General features: G+C 37.4%; 2 protein-coding genes across 4 annotated transcripts; one reads left to right on the forward strand and one right to left on the reverse strand.

The window, feature by feature from the left end:
• Window positions 1-1834: 1834 nt before the first annotated feature.
• Window positions 1835-7853, reverse strand: wdr5 (WD repeat domain 5). Its single transcript, XM_043221143.1, has 14 exons — window positions 7659-7853; window positions 6549-6683; window positions 6235-6343; window positions 5639-5712; window positions 5457-5546; window positions 5255-5344; window positions 5087-5170; window positions 4921-4976; window positions 4752-4798; window positions 4523-4598; window positions 4368-4401; window positions 4197-4271; window positions 3997-4084; window positions 1835-3511 (listed from the first exon to the last, which is right to left on the reverse strand). The coding sequence occupies exons 2-14, from the start codon at window positions 6627-6629 to the stop codon at window positions 3411-3413; spliced, it is 1005 nt and encodes a 334-aa protein (XP_043077078.1). The 5' UTR covers window positions 6630-6683; window positions 7659-7853; the 3' UTR covers window positions 1835-3410.
• A 938-nt stretch (window positions 7854-8791) lies between these two features.
• brd3a (bromodomain containing 3a) lies at window positions 8792-17221 on the forward strand. 3 transcript variants are annotated; one of them, XM_043221140.1, is made up of 13 exons: window positions 8792-8897; window positions 9153-9250; window positions 10779-11154; window positions 11333-11470; window positions 11576-11711; window positions 11808-11998; window positions 12101-12472; window positions 12578-12706; window positions 12806-13012; window positions 13403-13471; window positions 14350-14567; window positions 14659-14942; window positions 15058-17221. In XM_043221140.1, exons 3-13 carry the CDS (start codon window positions 10954-10956, stop codon window positions 15162-15164), a joined length of 2052 nt encoding a protein of 683 aa, XP_043077075.1. In that variant the 5' UTR covers window positions 8792-8897; window positions 9153-9250; window positions 10779-10953; the 3' UTR covers window positions 15165-17221. The 3 variants fall into 3 exon arrangements, with proteins under 3 accessions (XP_043077075.1, XP_043077076.1, XP_043077077.1); XM_043221141.1 differs by lacking the exon at window positions 13403-13471; XM_043221142.1 differs by lacking the exon at window positions 13403-13471 and having other exon boundaries at window positions 12806-12997.
• Window positions 17222-18242: the final 1021 nt, after the last annotated feature.

Genomic DNA, 18242 nt, shown 5'->3' on the forward strand with positions numbered 1-18242 from the left:
CATCTCTGAAATGCCAGAGTTTCAGTGCGCGTGCAAATTCTACAAACAAAAAATTCTATAAACATTGTTATAATTTTTTAAATTAGTCATTCCTGTTATGCAGTAACTTTTCTGTCTCTGTAATTTACTTACTCATATTTTCTATAAAATAGTCACATATTTATAGGAAATTTACTCACCTTTTTATTGATATATGTTAAATTTGATCATGTCCTCAGTTTAATGTAATCAATTTCCACTAGAAATATAAACCATGAAATTATAAAAACCTTAAAGATATCTTTTCCCTACAATTTTCTTCATTTGACTGTCCCACAGGAGCAGCCATGGCCTAATGGATAGAGAGTCGGGTCTGTTGTGTGTGTGTGTGTGTGTGTGTGTGTGTGTGTGTGCACCTTTGATGGGTTAAATGCATAGCACAAATTCCAAGGATAGCCCCTTTCTAAAGTCATTTTCCACTCTTTTAGGATGTACTTTCTCATCTTCCAAAATAGACTACAATTCCACTGAGATCCTTTTCAGGAAGTGAGATTGTTTATTTTTAGCTGCAATTTGACTCTCAACAACTCACTCCTACTTTTTTAAGTTTTGAGATGTTCTCCTGCTTGTCCCGCTCTTAAAGTTCCACCCTGTTAGGCTATTTTATGGAGAACGTTTGACTGGTCAAAAAAAAAAAAAGTCTCTTATTATGTTTACTATTATGTCTGAAAACTTATGTTCATCTGATAATTAGAAGATTAAAGAGCGAAAAACGAAATCTAATTTATCTCAAAATTTTCCACTCTCTGAAAATTCAAATAGAATGAATAGTATTTATCATATACTTCTTTTGGCATTTCGGAAGCAGTACTTACCACCTGATTAAGATCCACCAGCTTGAAATATGAATACTTGATGAATATGAATATAATGTTTCCCCTGGTCTGAAGATTTTGTTCATTATGGCGTAGTGTAGCATTATGGCGTATTGCTCGTTATTCTTTAACATTTACATTATTAAAATTTTGTGACAATTATGCATGTCATGATAACAACATGGGTTTTTTTTCTACCTTAGATGTTTTGACCCAGTGTTTGAAGAAGTGGCTATAAATCCTGTGATGAAACAGCCTCTGCTAAATCCATACACAATGTATATGCAAGAATGGTTTTGAAAAAGATTACATTCTCATTCTGGAGTATTCACGTCTTTGCAAGAGTTTGTGCGAATTCCTCAATGACAACATCAGGTAGTTATTATTATTTTTTTCTCTGAAAAGTAAGCACTGCTTGAGTTTTTCGTTAAATGTCCAGATCCTCCAAATCAGTCCCAGTAAGGCAAAATAGCACAAACCATCCGAGCTTATAGTTAAACAATAAGCAGCAAACCTGGGGCCTTATTTATAAAATGTTGTGCAGAAACCATCCTAAATTTGATCTCGCGATCATTTCTCCGATCGTGATTTAGCGCAAATGAAAGATTTCAGTTGCATGCCTTATTAATGACTCCTAATTAATGTCATTAATAAATAAAATATTAATCTAGAACAGCGAGCTGCAACAACAGCTTAAATTAAAACCGGCAGTACTCAATGAAAAGTGTGTACGTCTGCAAACTACTAAATTGTTAATTACTTTAAATTGTGAGCAGCCATGGCTCGACTAATTACACTTTGAAAGGAAACAAATAATGATTTCCACCTTATTTCAAAAGTCCTTATTTTCCTGTGGAACAATGTACGTTTGATAAAAAATAAATTATCTTTTCTATAAACCTATATACCAATGCGTCAAAACAACATTGTTTTTCAGAACTATATCGATTTAATAAGTTCATTGATTAAACTGTGCTGTGTACAGGTAAAAAAAATCTTTATTGAGTCACAGGTCATGTCCAAAGTGACTAAATGCAATACAGATAAGAGTTCCTCATGCGGCCCTTGTCATCACTGCAGTGCACTTGAAATCCGGTCAAGAACAAAGGAACAGAGAGAGAGTCCAGAGGCAGAGGATGGGTTGATGCCAAACCATCATCCACGTTGAGCAGGAAAAATAAAACACTCTTAAAGTACTATCACCTACTTGACACATAGTTAATAAGACCACAGAACAGAGGTAAACGTATCAAAGAACAGAGAAGCTGCAAGTATGTACAAAGTGTCAGATACAGAAACATCTCAAGGCCCTAAATACATCCAGACTGCTTTTGGTCACAAGATATAAGGTAATGGCATATTCACAGCAACACTCCTCCTTGCATAAGTTCTGTAATTAAAACCGCATAATTCGAAACTGAACGCGTTTTACCAGATTGTAGCTGGTAAAAATCTTTTTTTTGTATTTTAGAGTCAACATTTGCTGCTTGTGTAATCAGGTCTACTAGAAACCTTTTCTTTTAAGTGATACTTTCTCCGAAAGCTCGGACCAAACTGCTGTTCCATCCAGATATATTGTACAGTTTTATTTTTCATAAGCACCAAGACTGATATGAACAGGTAGTTACAGCTGCAGGAATAAAGAGAAGTTTTGGCATACATCATGTCTGCGACGGCTATAGGCTTACATAACAAAAGAGAGAGTTTGTTAGCGCTGCCTAGACGACATTGAGCCACTGAAAGCCACTGAAAACCATAAGCAATGTCTGACAACTAGCTTAGCAACTATAACACAATGAATTGCTTTTAATCGCTGATATAAGTTGCATTTTTGTGCTGTACAGAAATAAACAAAACAGCGGATGTTCGAAACACCCTTTTGCCAGACAACACGTTTCATACACAGAGGTTTGATTTTACGTTAGTAAGTCAAGGTAAGTGTTCGAGGCATTCACAACTGAGACGTTTTATGAAACCTCTTTTCGGCCAAATAATGGAGTGAAGCTGCAAACTGCTCGTATAAATGCCACAAATACAGGCAGAGAAATTTTAATACTCCAAACATTTGTTAAAATGGCCACTTAAAATGTGCCCAAGGCATTCTGCTGGCATCAGGAAGTGTGCAAACCACTGATAGCGGATAGATGTTATTCTACAAAACTTACAGAAAAAACAACAAGAAAACAAAAAGACAGGAACACTCTCTTTGTCCTAATAGGTCTGTGGAGTTCAAACAAAGCTGCCTAAATTTACAGACTGGTTAAACGTTTCGCTGGATGCTTAAACTGATGTACGAGAGCCGGCGGCAGGGTAGAGAGAGAAAAAAAAGTGACCGCTTTAGTTCACGTGAGCTGAGAAAGGTGTTAGGAGAGGGTGCTGTGTGTCAGGCTAGTGCTCTTTTGCCAGTCCTCTTGCTGAGCCTCGATTTCTGGGTGAGTGGTCTAGCTTGACCTTTCAAATGAAAAACAAACAAAAAAAAAGTCCCCCCACACAAAATGAATAGTACAAAATAAAAAATAAAATAAAAAAACTAATAAAGTAAAATAAGCTTGAGGCTTAGCAATCGCTCTTCCAAAGTTTGATGGTTTTGTCGTTTTCTAGTGCTGCTGATGCAATGATGTTTTCTGTGGGGTGACATGCGGTTGAGATCACCACATCTACAAAGCAAACAGGACAAAATTATTAGAAGTGAGCTTACACATATAGGTAAAAATGAATAAAGAGTTTAATAAATGAAGTGCTCATTCGTTCACGGTAATTAAGACAATAAATAACAACAGTTAACAAATGTCACCTTATTGTAAAGTTCTATTAAATAAATAAATGACAAATTATAACAAAATAAATGTCACATTTTGTACTGCACAGCTGGAACGATTTGCAGAAAGTGTTCAAATGGTCTGTGACATCACATGTTGTTTAATAATGTCCTAACTACATTTCTGTGCTTTGACCATGGTAGTAACCGTGCTGTCTATGGAGGGTCAGAGAGCTCTTGGATTTCATCAAGATGTTCAGAAGATTAACGAAGATCGTACAAGTTTGGAACGACATGAAGGTGAGTAGTTAAATGACAGAATCTTTTTTTTACATTTTGGATAACTAATCTTCCAAAGTTAAAAATTCAACTTCTTGTTCCTACCTGTGTGCCCCTGTAGTTTCTGTACGATCTCCTTGGTCTGTAGGTTCCAAATATAGACCATGTTGTCCTCTGAGCCGGAGACGATCCACTAAAAAGAAAGCAAATCTTTTAAAACCCTTTTTCACCAAAATGTAGACATTTCAGTGAACACTTGAGAAGGAAAATAACAAAAATAAAAAAAAAACTAAATCAAAAAATACCTTTCCACCAGTGACAGAGAAGTTAGCAAATATGCAGTACTTCTCGTTTTTATGGCCGGTATACGTTTTCAAACACTAAACAAGAAAAAAAGATACATTGTTATACACAGATTAAGCATTATTTTTATGAATTAAAACTATGCTCCAATTAAACAGAAAACTAAATCTTACCTTTCCTTTGCTGTAGTCCCAAAGCTTCAAAGTGCTAAAACACAAAGAGAATGCAAGTGTCTTTTCAAAGGCCATAGATGAATAGAAATGACTGAATTACTACTTTTCTTAAAGAATGAGCAACATAAAAGAATAATAAGGCGGCTCTGACTCACTTATCCAGAGTGGCAGCCAGAATATATTTGCCATTGGGGGAGAACTTCACAAACGACACAGGTGGGTTGTCATCATCTAATGAAAATTTGGACATTTAAAAGGTCATACATTTTGTTGCATTACAATTTTTTTTGTTCGGATAAATGATAAGGACAAGTTTCATATACACTTTTGCTTTTGCAACAGGTCTGAACAAGTAGTTTTGTGTAAATGACTGGTCAAACTTACCGATGAGTGTTTTAAGGCACTGCCCGGATGCTGTGTCCCATATACGGCTGTATAAAAAGTCACATATACATGTATGGTTATTAGTTACGTATCCCTGATATATTTATCCACCCTTTGTCTCAAAAAAATGTATAATAAATGAATAAAATCGCAATCAAAGGGTATTTACCAAAGTCCATCATAACTGCTGGAAACAATCAATGAGCCATCTCTGTTGAAATGAACCTAAAACAAAGCAGAAAGGAAAAGATAGTTTAAAATACATCACCCATTGTACACATTTTTTAAATAATCATTGCTTGATCATCCTATAGGTCAAGTATAAAAGCACTCACCGCAGAGACAGGGTCTGAGTGCGCTGGCAGCGTCTTGAGACATTTCCCTGTTTTAACATCCCAAATCCTCACACTCTCGTCAAACTGCCACAGAGAGAATAATTAGCATGCTTCTTTGCTTTGAATTACCAAAACGGTGGAACGACAGATGGTTGTGAATGTACTTACAGATCCAGATACGATGAGGTTGGACTGAGGGTTGAAGTTACAGCAGAATACATAGTTGCTGTGACCTTTCAGTGTCTTTAAACACTTCCCCTGGAGACACAAAAAAGTAGGAATAAGAAAAAGCCCTAAATATCATAAATTGTGCTGAAATATTTTCTCTATATTTCATATTCAGACGTTTTGGCTCGTGCTGTTGACTTACAGAGCTCACATCCCAAATTTTCAGTGTCTTGTCATCGGAAGCTGAGACCAAGAGGTTGGAGTCAGAGGACCAGGCCACGTCCGAGATGCCCTGCAGGTGAGGGATAAACCAGAACAACATCAGACACCTCAAGAAGTAAAAGCAGCGCTGCTCTGAAATTAGGGCTCTTTTCAGGAACTCACCAGTTTGTGTCCAGATATCGTCTTTTCAAACTTGCCATCATACGCACCCCATATTTTGATCAGCTTATCAGCAGCTAGATGAAAGAAAAAAAAGAAAAGAATCCGAAACGTATAGCTTACCCAAATATGACATTTCTGTCATAATCTACCCGTGAGACTTTGGTTAATCTTCATAAAACAAATGAAGACATTTTTAATGAATCCTGAGATATTTATGTCCCTCCACTGAAAGTCCAAGTAATTGATCCATGTCTTATGAACACATACCAATACTTTATGCAATGAACAGATTTAAATTTAAGCTTTTAATTCACATCCAAACATAGAGCAAATGAGAGATAGATGAAAGATGTAAAAAATAAATAAATAAAAATAATAATAATAAAAAATCAAATAAAGTAACTGGATTATGTTCCTGTGAGGATTCTTTAAGAAATCTTACTTTGTGTATCGAAGAATGAAGTAATATAGGTTTAAAACAACATCCGTATGAGTAAATAATTAAAGTTTTTCCCATTAAAATCTCAAGAGGTATTTTTTACATTTCGGAAAACCCCGTTTTATAACATAACTACTGTTCTAGTACAAGTACTTACATGAGCTCGCGAGCCACTCCCCACTCGGACTGAACTTGACAGAAGAGACTGCTTTTGTATGGCCAGCCAATGTGAATTTCAGGGTATAGTTTGGCTTCACTGGTGCTGACTGAGATAGAGCAGAACTCACATCATTAAAGACACAGTGAAAAGAGAAATAACATTGTCACAGATCATATTAGGTACATTTCTGTAGTAAGGCTGCTATACCATTTATACCACAATTATATCCGTTGCACGATACAAAAATCATCCCAAAAGCAAGCAAAAAAAACAAACCGCATCGCAGACGGGCGTTCCCAGTAATGTTTTACCTTGCTCTGGCTGGCAGAGGCAGCTGATGCCGGCTGTGTTTTAGTAGCCTCTGTGTCTGGTTTCTTCTCCTCAGTTGCCATGGCGACCAAGTTGGAGAGAATGGGTTTACAGAAGCAAGTTCAACGTCAACCCGACTGTCCAAAAGAGAAGCACTGATGAGTATTTGCATGATATTAGCCTTCAGATGACATAGAAAGCTTACATGTAAAACTAGTAACTAAGCAGTATTTGTCAGTTGTCACTACATCTTTTTAATGTAAATATCATGCTAATGTAGTTCTGCTATCTATAGTTGTGATCGCGTACAAGTCTCTGCTTTATTAAGGGTTGTTAATCTGCCCTCTGTAAAAAAAGCATCCAGGTGCAGCATTTCGCTTTCCCATCATGCTCTCTTTTAATTTAAGATCCCTTCCTTTACCACTCAGGACTCAAAGACGGCTATTAAGACTTAAAGGAGTCACTGATGCTGGAGGAAGCAACGCACAATATAAAGCATCAAGGGTATGAAAAGAAAAAATGATCATTCATTCATAATAATAAATCATTTTTATAATACTTTCAGAATATGGATAAGTTATGTAAACTGATAACGCACACCTGTACATTAGAACACACATATTTCGTATACGCCACGTGAAGCATACAATATGATATTAATATACAGTATACACATAAAAGAACAAATATATATATACTATTCTGATAAAACTGTTTCACCCGCACAACATTCACGAAAAGACTGACGGCAATTGGAAACTGACTAAAGTCTAAAAACATTTGGATAAATACCAACGCTAAAATCTAGATATCATTTACAGAGCTCGTGTCTGTCAGGAAGAACTGTAAAAACACCATCACTGTTAGCAGCTAGGCTACTCGAGAGACGCAGGGCCTCGGAGAAACGGAAGATCACCTGCAACGCATTTGTCCACGTAATTTACACATCTTTGTGTCAAAAGTCGTGGTTTACCGCGATCGTTTCAGGCATCCGTCTCATCTCCAATACATTAAATGCAGTAAAGATTGACGGATCTTTTCTCTGCACACATGCCTCTCTTACTCTCTCCCCATACATTCAGACAACAAAAGCAGCGAGTAAACTCACTCACCGGCGGCTGCTGAGGGGGTAATAGAAGCTGCTCTTAGCTTCTGGGACGAGTCCACTACTGGCTGTGTATAAAGATTTGTTCATGAATCGCGCAATAGGCCGTTTTGGTCATGCAGTGTGTTAGTGATCGTGCTAAATACGATGGTGGATCAGCGCCTCTCTACCGCAGGCTCAGGCGGTAATGTGGCAGTAACAACTACTCCGCATGCGCAGATCTCAACGGCGGACCAAGAGGGACATTTTTTCAAACGCTAAGACAGACTGTACCGTACACCATGTGGCAGCATCAGTTATTATAATGAGCCTTTTAGAAGGTCTTTTATATTTGTATTACTTATAAGCAGATGTACCAGATTCTTGTTTTCTTTTGTATTTTGTACATAATATTATATATATATATATATATATATATATATATATATATATATATATATATATATATATATATATATATATATATATATATATATACCTCTTATAATAATAACATTTTATATATTACATTAAACATAAACTTATTATTATTATTGTTCTAAACAATTATTAATTATTATTCTAAACATGGAGCTATATCATGACACCTTATACAAAAAGAGGCTAAAATATATATATATATATATATATATATATATATATATATATATATATATATATATATATATATATATATATATATATATATATATACCTCTTATAATAATAACATTTTATATATTACATTAAACAGAAACTTGTATAAGAAAATGAATAAATAATTCTGATATAATTTGTTCTTGTTGGTAGGAAATTGGCATGCTGATAACAGGCCTGGCTATGAGTCTAATTTAAAGTCTAGGATGTAAATTGTGTCTTTTACAAAAACCTGAAATAAAACTTAATAAAAAGAACAAATAAACAATGCATTTTCCTCCAGATATATATGGATTTCAAACTGGGAGTCGAGGGCGCCGCAAGAGGGTGCTAGGAAAACAAACGAAAAACTTCAAATGACTGAATGAATTGAATTGAAATAAATAAATAAAAATATCAAATTGTTCAAATGAAAATAATAATAAAAATAATAATAATAAAAAAGGTTAGACTAGTACTAAAGAGCAGATGGTTTGGCGTTGGACATAGCGCGCCAATGCGCATGCGCACAACACTCCGTGTACCTCATCTCTGTGCTGCTGCCCAGCCTCCAAACAAGCGACGAGCCACTGGGATCACCACACGCTATCCCTTCTTCTAAAGCCCCTGAGTGAGTAATGAGCTACGTTTTTATTTAAGCAACACATTTTAGCGTAGTAATACGGGTTTTATGTCAATATTTCAATAGAGTTCGCGTTCAATTAGTGAATCTCACGAGAAGCCGTTAGCGAGTGGCTAGTTGTTTTCAACAAAGCGACAGTACAACAAAGCCTCGTTGAAATAACATGGCCAAATTCACTTGTTTGCCCCCCACGCCCTTGTGTGCTACTTTATTTATTCGCAATCTTTATTTCTGTATATCAAGTTTGGGTGTGAGCGAATTCTATGGACTTGGAAAGGTGTTGAGACGGTCAGTGTGGATGCTAACTCGGTTAGCCAGCTACAGCTGCGCGCCATCTTTACGTGAGTGACTGACTGACTGTGCTAAAGCTAATCAGCTGCTCAGCTCAGCGCGCCCGCTTTAATTCCGTCCACCACATGTACAAATACAACACAAGACATTTATTTCACAAACATGCTATCTTATGGTTATATTTATGACCGGAGCCTGGAGCAATAAGAAGGCTGTGCTGGAAACAATTCAGTTTGATTAATTGCTCTCATAGTTGTGGTATATGTGCAGCAGTTAGATCCAGTGTAAGATATAGCCTTCTAGATTTTAATGCTTCAGCTTTTTAGTTTCTTTTTTATTTCTTTCTCTCTTTTAAAAAAAAGTGTAAACCGCTAATTTTATTTTGTAGTACGTGGAGCTAGTCCGGTGAAGCTCGATTGTTTACGCGGTAAATCTACTGCGGTTTCAAACTAAACGCCTGTGTTCTCATTAGCAAATGAAAATGTAGTTTAAATATGGACTAGACACTATCGTCATCATTTATTCATATCTAGGTGATCTAAACTCGTATGACTTTTTTTTTTCCTTCTCAGAAAAAAAAGTCTGAGTCACCATTTACTTTTGAATCTTTGTTTTCTCTGTATAATAAGTGAATGGTGACTAAGGCTGTCATTCTGCCTATGTTACTTTTGTTTTCTACAAATAAGTCATACAGGCTTGGAACAACCAAAAGATTGAATCACAACAGAATTTGAAATAAATGCATTCAGGGAAGGATCGGAAAATAAGGTGTAATTTGACATGTCAATAACAGAAGCCACCTGTGTTTCCAGCTCGGAATGAATTTTTGTTACTTGTGAGCTAATTTTTTAGTAGCTCTGTTTTTACACACAGGATTGTTTACAAATTGAGACCCAGCTGAAGAGCATGATCTGACATGAAAATACACCATACCCTTACAAATAGGCCAGTATCCATGCAAATGTTACTTTTCTCCCCAAAATATCATGCGTTGTTCTTCAGATGAAATTACACATTTATGCTATGGAATCGATTCATCTTAAAATCTGATTGGCTAGACTGTGTTTGCTCAGATATTGCCAGAAACGTGGAAGTGTTTTTTCTTATGTGCAGCCAGTTATGCATTTGCGCATTGTTGTTATTGTTGGTATTTATTCAGGATAATTGTGTTCAGGTGTTTTATTCTGTATTGATGGCATTGAGCATATAAAAAATTGCCTTGCAATTCATAAAAGTTCTGACAAAAAAATGTAAATTGAAAATGGGATTTATGGTGGATTTTACAGGCATTTTATTCTGCTTAAACCTTGTCCTTTTCACACATTCTGCCACAAGCTCACAATCAGATCCGTCTCCATCTAATCAACAACCTGTGGATAGGCCCGTGCTTTTTTTTTTTTTTTTTTTTTTTCTGGTAACTTTCACTTGAATGTACTTCGATAGATAAAATACACCGATGTAGCCGCTCACAATTCATTGTGAATTTTAGAATGATTTTAATGCAGTTGCAGTATTGTTGTGTCTTCAGCTTAAACGGCATAATGCATTTATGACTTATGTCATGTTTCTTGTTTTTAGGTCAAAGGTTGGGTCCTGCAATGGGATGTGGTCCCTCTCAGATGACTGACGAGCTTAAAGAAAGAGAAACTGAAAAGCATAAAGAGAAAGCACATTGAGAATCAAAAATAAGTCTGCCCGTGGATAATAATAAATATCCCTTCCCCATTAAGCTGTTTTCCCCCTTTTCTCAAAAATGTCGACTGTCACTTCAGCAACCCCAGAAGCTCCTGCGATCAGCAATCCTCCTCCCCCTGAGGTGAACAACTCTACGAAACCTGGCCGCAAGACTAACCAGCTCCAGTACATGCAAAATGTAGTTGTCAAGACACTGTGGAGGCATCAGTTTGCGTGGCCTTTCTACCAGCCTGTTGATGCCATTAAACTTGGTCTTCCGGTGAGTGGATGTGATTCAACGTAATATAGCTATTTTACATTCAATCATTTTGATTAAAATGAATAATTTGCCAATTTTGTTAATTTAACTTTCCTTTGAGAATGCGAGCTGTTGTTTTATTAATGTTTTATATTAGTATGTTGAAGCTTTGGTGTGTCTTATACTTTTTGGTATCTAGGACTATCACACGATCATAAAGAATCCAATGGACATGGGCACCATCAAGAAAAGACTGGAGAATGTGTATTACTGGAGTGCAAGCGAGTGTATGCAGGATTTCAACACAATGTTCACAAACTGTTATATTTACAACAAGGTATGGATTGGCACAATCTGGTTTGATACTCAACATCATTACACCGTACAGGAGAGGTACCTTTGGCAAATGCAATCCATGTTTATTCCTTGTTGGTTTTCTCAGCCAACAGATGACATTGTGTTGATGGCACAAGCGTTAGAGAAGATCTTTCTTCAGAAGGTGGCCCTGATGCCTCAGGAGGAGGTTGAGCTTCTTCCTCCTGCCCCAAAGGGGAAAGGCCGCAAACCAGCAGGGCCTGGTAAAATATAAATAGTTTGCATCACAAATTGATCAAGATATGCTATATTCATGCATTAGCAGAAAACAAATCATTATTTTTCTATTATGAATGCAGGTCAGCAGGATGGTGCAGTCTCTTCTGGCTCGCCCACTTCTGTTTTCCCTGCTGCCGCCTCACCAAGTTCACAGACAGCGGCGGTATCTCCAGCTCCAGTGCCCACCATCACTCCTAGCGTACCAGCTGTACAGAACACAACCACTGCCGCCGTAATACCCGGCATGCCTCCGTCGCAACCAACGATTAAAGTTAGTTGTAGGACCTCTCAGAATTTCACATAAATACAATGACATTGCCTCACTTTTGGCTTTTTGTGTCTCCCTGTGTATTTTGTTTTTTTTTTTTCCTAGAAGAAGGGGGTAAAAAGGAAAGCAGACACAACCACCCCTACTACCTCTGCCATCACCGCCAGCAGGAGCCAGTCGCCCACCCCTCTGTCAGAAGGCAAACAGGGCAAGGTGGCATCCAGGCGAGAGAGCACTGGTCGCCCTATAAAACCCCCTAAAAAGGATTTTGAGGATGGAGAACTAGGTGTACACGGAAGCAAAAAGGGCAGGCTTTCAGAGCAGCTCAAATACTGCGAGATCATCCTTAAAGAAATGCTTTCGAAAAAACACGCTGCTTACGCCTGGCCTTTTTACAAACCTGTCGACGCTGAGGCTCTTGAGCTACACGACTACCATGACATAATCAAACACCCCATGGACTTGAGCACAGTAAAAGTGCGTTGTGTTTGCACACAAAGTTGTAATGCCTTTTTTTTCATAACTTTCGTTGCAACTAGATGAACCACGGTTCCTTATCGAATCCATTTTTTTTTCTTGCAGAAAAAAATGGACAGTCGAGAGTATCAAGATGCACAGAGTTTTGCTGCAGATGTCAGATTAATGTTCTCAAATTGTTACAAGTACAACCCACCTGATCATGAGGTGGTTGCTATGGCCAGAAAGCTGCAGGTGTGACCCCCTGCCTCATGTTTCAATGTTTTCTTTATTAAAATTGAATTGTCCAATGACAACAGCATTGTCTCTCTCTCTTTCTCTCTCATCTCTCAGGATGTGTTTGAAATGCGTTTTGCGAAAATGCCAGATGAGCCGGTGGAGGTGCCCGGGGCAGGCGGCGTAGGCGGGGCCGGTGTGGTCAGTAAGAGTACTGTCAGCAGTGAGAGCAGTGGCGACTCCTCCACCTCTGACAGCTCCGACTCCGAGGAGGAGAGGGCCACCCGGCTCGCCGAGCTGCAGGAACAGGTGGGTGCGGAACAGGTGGGTTTCAAAACAAGGACCAAGTACTATTAACCTCTCCACGCTCAGAGATTTTTCTCTCAGCCCTCTCGATATGTGTCAGCCCTTCTGATTATCCTTTTCTCGCACCATACCCACATATGACTGCTTCAATCAATGTTCATGCTCTGAAGGACCTGGAGGGGCCTCCACTTAAAATAACCCCTCCTAATCTTTCACAGCAAGCACCTTTCTGTGTTCTTGTACGTAGAGCTGTGTTTTAGCCCTCTACCGCAACCAGCTAAATATACTGCTTTGCATTAAATCCCAGAATGCCTAAACGTAGATCTAGTAGCATTTTTTTTGTGGCTTTGTTTCTGTCTTATTGGAGCTCTATATCATACTTTCTTCCCTTGCCATTTTCTTTACCAGTGTATCTCTTTGGAGCACCCCAATGGTAGCAGACAGGGGATAAAAAACGGGTGCACCAAGAATAATCAGGTGATTTTACTTTTCATTTCCCTGTCCCTGCCTATGAACATTGTGTAATAGCTGTACAGTTGCTTTTTTATTATTTGTATTAGATGATCAAGCATATGATATGGATTGTGAGATCAGCGGTAGAGGGTTAAAAGCAGCAGAAAAATACTGACTTTGTTGGGTGGTGTTGGGAATCCAGCTGTGTATGTTTAGGATGGAAGTGCTGAAAGTTTTGGGAATGAATAGATAAGTGTTTGTGGAGCGTGTATGTGAACTTTCTTTGTTCATGTTGGCTTGCTTTGCATTTAGACAAACACTTGCAAGTTCCAGAAAATAGTGCACCGCTCTAAGTTTATCGACATTTCTTTTTAACATGCATTTGTAAGGACTGTTTTTATAGCATGAGACCCTAGTCTGGTGGTGTTCTTCAACGCTTACTGTTATTTGAGTGTAAAGGTCTGCTATTGTCACTGTTTTGGTTTGTTTTGTTCAGTTACACTGATATCTGCTTTTGTAAACTGGCAATAACAGCATTATAAGTTTAAATGGTTGAAATGTACTTTGAGCCATATTTATTAAATGGCATTGCTAGGCACATAATTTTTTTTGTAGTTTACTTCTAGTTGTGAAGGTCAGAATTCTTCTGTGCTTCTTAAACCTAATGTCCTCTTCTTGATGTTCTTTTCATTCTGACATGCACTCTGTTCTTCGAATTACAGATAACATTCATGCATGACTTTTGGTTGTCCAGATGTTGTAGTTGTTTTGTAGTAATTGAATACATTTCTTTGGCACTGGAAAACCAAAGTGAATTAAGTTCGACATCAAATGTAAATGTCATGTGCAATAAGTGATGACTTGGAGCAGATCGCTAACACCCCCTTCTTGGCTCTCCCCAGCTGAAAGCCGTCCACGAACAGTTAGCTGCTCTTTCTCAGGCCCCTGTAAGTAAACCAAAGAAAAAAAAGGAGAAGAAAGAAAAAGACAAGAAAAAGAAAGAGAACAAGCACAACAAACCCAAGCCAGAAGAGAAAGGCAAGCCAGGACAGCCACCGAAACCAGCACCGCAGAAAAAGGGTCCTGCCAGAAAGGCAAACAGCACTGTTCCAGGCAACAGGTAGGTTTTTTTTTTTTCCCCTCTGTATTCTGGATTTGTTTTATAGATTTGATCTGAAACAGTTTCTGCTGTATGGATGAAACCTTCACAGGCAACCAAAGAAGGGCGGCAGAGGGCCAGGCTACGAGTCTGACGAGGAGATGTCACTCCCAATGACGTACGATGAGAAACGGCAACTGAGCCTCGACATCAACCGGCTGCCTGGAGAGAAGTTGGGCAGGGTGGTCCACATCATTCAGTCCAGAGAGCCTTCGCTGCGGGATTCCAACCCTGACGAAATCGAAATAGATTTTGAGACGCTCAAACCTTCCACTTTGCGTGAGCTGGAGCGATATGTCAAGTCCTGTTTACAAAAGAAACAGAGAAAACCTCCACGTAAGTGAACTTCTTGACCCACGCGCGCATAAATGTATTGCTAATCGAGTTGCATTTTATGTCACGAATGACTTTGGTTCAATTGTGTAACCGCTGCGTCTCTCTTTGGTCTCAGAGAAAGGAGGCTCAGGCCCCTCTCGGCTCAGCGGAAGCAGCAGTTCCTCAGACTCGGGCAGCAGCAGCTCCAGTGGTTCCACTTCAGATAGCAGTGACTCCGACTGAACACTTTTTATTTACTTTTTTTAATTTTTTAAAAACATTGTATGCAGTCAAGGTTGTTTCCCCTCTGAGACTTTTTATAAGAAAGAGAAAGAAAAGAGACAATAAAAATGCATCATGTCAGAACTTTTTTTTTTTTTTTTTTTTTTTTTTTTTTTTTTTTGGAAATGTCATGAAGAAAATTTAGAGCTAAAAAGCAAACTAATAAATTGCTTTTTATTTCCACTGACTCTGAAAGGGATGTCCAAACTTAAAAAAAAATGCAAGGAGAGGAAGTCTTGAAGCATACTTTACAGTTCAAATTCTCTTCCCCCGGCATCCTGGTAATGTTGTATGTTACCATTGCAAACACAAGCCATCCCATCTCAACAGAGAGAGCGGAAAATTGGAAAGCTCACACTCTTCTCTCCAGATTTGATTTATGTACCAGTTTGTTGTATTTATTGTTTTTTTTTTTTTTTTCTTGCTGTGGCCTCATATTTTCCCCGTTGGACACTGTGCCATTTATTGATTTATTTCTTCTTTGTATTATTGTTCTCGTAAATTGAGAAGTGTCTATGAAAATCATGCCTTTCCCAATAATGTCACAACACTTAGGTAGTCTGGGGAACAGATGGCTTTAATTAGGCATAACAAGCTCTATTTTTAAGTTGCCCGTTATTATAACTGTAGAACAATATTAAAACAGAATCCTATACTCTTCAACTAATACATGTATGGTTTAGGAAAATATTTTGATGGGAATCAAGTAGATTTGGTGGTTTTGTACAGATGCTTTACAATGACGTGAACATGTAAATCAGTCAGCTGGATCACATGCAGATTTCCTGTCTTATTAAATGCCTTGGTCAGCAATAAATATACAGATTTCCAAATAGTCACACCAATGACTGACATTTGTACATCACATCATTTTAGATAAGGCCAGGATGCTGACACATGAAAGCAGTAAATGTCATTTTTATCTTGATCTATACTGCCATATTATAATAATGCTAATTATGCATTTCTTGATGGTAATTTCAATTGTTTTGACAATGGTAGTTAAATCACAGTCTTCCTCTTCTCACTCTCTTGCAAAATTGATTGATGAATGTAAGTCTACAACAGATCTCATGAATAGTACGCAGTCCCAATCAGATGGGGTTCAAACAAGTTGCTTTTCTTTACGGGGTTTCCCAGCCATTCCTTCTGTGGATTGCTTTACTGTCCCATATCTCTTAGAATAACTATGCGTTTGATTGATTGTTTTCTTAAGTGTTTGTAAGATATTGTAATGTCCTCTCTAATGATTTTATTTTATTTTTTTATTTTAAGAGAAAAGCTTGTAAGTGTTGTAAAGGGAACTGATATCTGTTGAATTTTCTGATGCATTTTGGTTTATGGACAGGTCTTTTGAAGACTTAATTGCAGGAACACTTTTTGTAATCATTTTGATAAAGCTAAAATTCTTGAGGGACATGTATCTTTCAGAATAATTAAAACACTAATAGGCATAGTCAGAACGTAATTATTTTAAGGTTAATCATGTTATTAATGATTTTGTTGTCTGTTGTTTGGGTGCGCACGACTACAAAGCTTCCCTAAGTCATTTTTGAGTGTCTGATACAAATATTGATCAAGTCCTATCTGATTTCTGCAAATGATTTCTTTTAGAGATGGACTGAAAAGAAGAAAAAGTATATGACTATATAGATAAAGTATATATATAGATATACAACGTAATTTCATTTTAGGCCCTGATTTGAAAAGAAAGTTCCTTTTATATTTAAAGCAAAAAGTTTACTTTTTATTTTGACATGCATGCTGATTTATTGTATTTTTCTTAAAAAAGAAAAAAAAAAAAAGATTTTGAGCTGTTTATAGTTATACTGTAAATGTCAGTCATGGAAACAACAAAATCAAGAATACAGTGTGAGTAGATTTAGGCTTGTTTATTGCGATACGGGCCGGTGGGTTGGGGCAGTGGTAGAGGCTAACATTTGATGTAATTGCCTACCTGGAATGTCTTGTACACCGGGTAATTTTTTTTCATAAAATAAATGACAAATTGCCTTTTATTTTTTGTTTACTTTCCGTTTTTGCTCATTTGTTTTATGTGGACCTGCCATCCTCTGCAGTTTACCATAAAAACGTATTCATAGTTCATAATTTGATTAGTTAAAACAATATATATATAAATAAAACAACATAAGAATGGTAATAAACTACATGCATTTATTTTGATATTTGGTAAAACTAGTCAATTCTTCCTATGCTGGAAGAGTCGTTTTGTGAGTATGGCGAAATACAATACCACCTTTAACCACTAGATGGTGTTAGTGTCCCATTCCTGCCAGAGCTGATTATGCCTAACAGGATTGCTAGTTTTTTTTAAATGTTACAGATTATAACAATCTTCCAAAAATAACTAGTGTTAGAGTCTTCTGTCTCTGGGTGTTATATAACCCCGGATGCATATCACATACATTTCAGTTCCTGTAAGGAAACAATTCTTAATAAATGCTGATTCTGGTTTGTAGGTTATAAGTGATACCGGCCCAGTCATTTATTCAGTTACAAGCGTATATTGTACATCCTAAGGGTTTATAATCACACTTTCTGAAGGGAGGAACATGTGACCTTGCTGTAGTGTTTAGAAGGTGGTCCCCACCAACACAATTCTGCAGAGAGACCAAGATGGATCAATGCTTTGAGTCTTGTGACAGCTGCTCACATCTGTCACAGAAAGCCATCTTTCATCCTAAATGTGCTTTAACCAGTTTTCATATTGGTCCCAGGGCAAAATAGTCAAACTGTAGCAAATTTTCCGCCAAGACAAGCAGAACATGCATGTCTCATGTATGCAAACGCTTTTACTGAGGGCCCTTGCTAAAATGGAGTAAGATTGTTACTATGTCTTAGGAATAATGTATTTGGACTGCATATGTGCTTTATAAATGACATTGCACACATATCAAGCTGACCAAGGCTGCATTACATGACTCCCAGGAAATCTTACCGAACCTATCCATATCAAAACAGCCCCGATTTCAGAGCAATAACACAAATATCATGTAAATTGTTACATATGTCAATATC

This window comes from Puntigrus tetrazona, chromosome 21, assembly GCF_018831695.1.
Source record: "Puntigrus tetrazona isolate hp1 chromosome 21, ASM1883169v1, whole genome shotgun sequence".
Taxonomy (NCBI): Eukaryota; Metazoa; Chordata; class Actinopteri; order Cypriniformes; family Cyprinidae; genus Puntigrus; species Puntigrus tetrazona.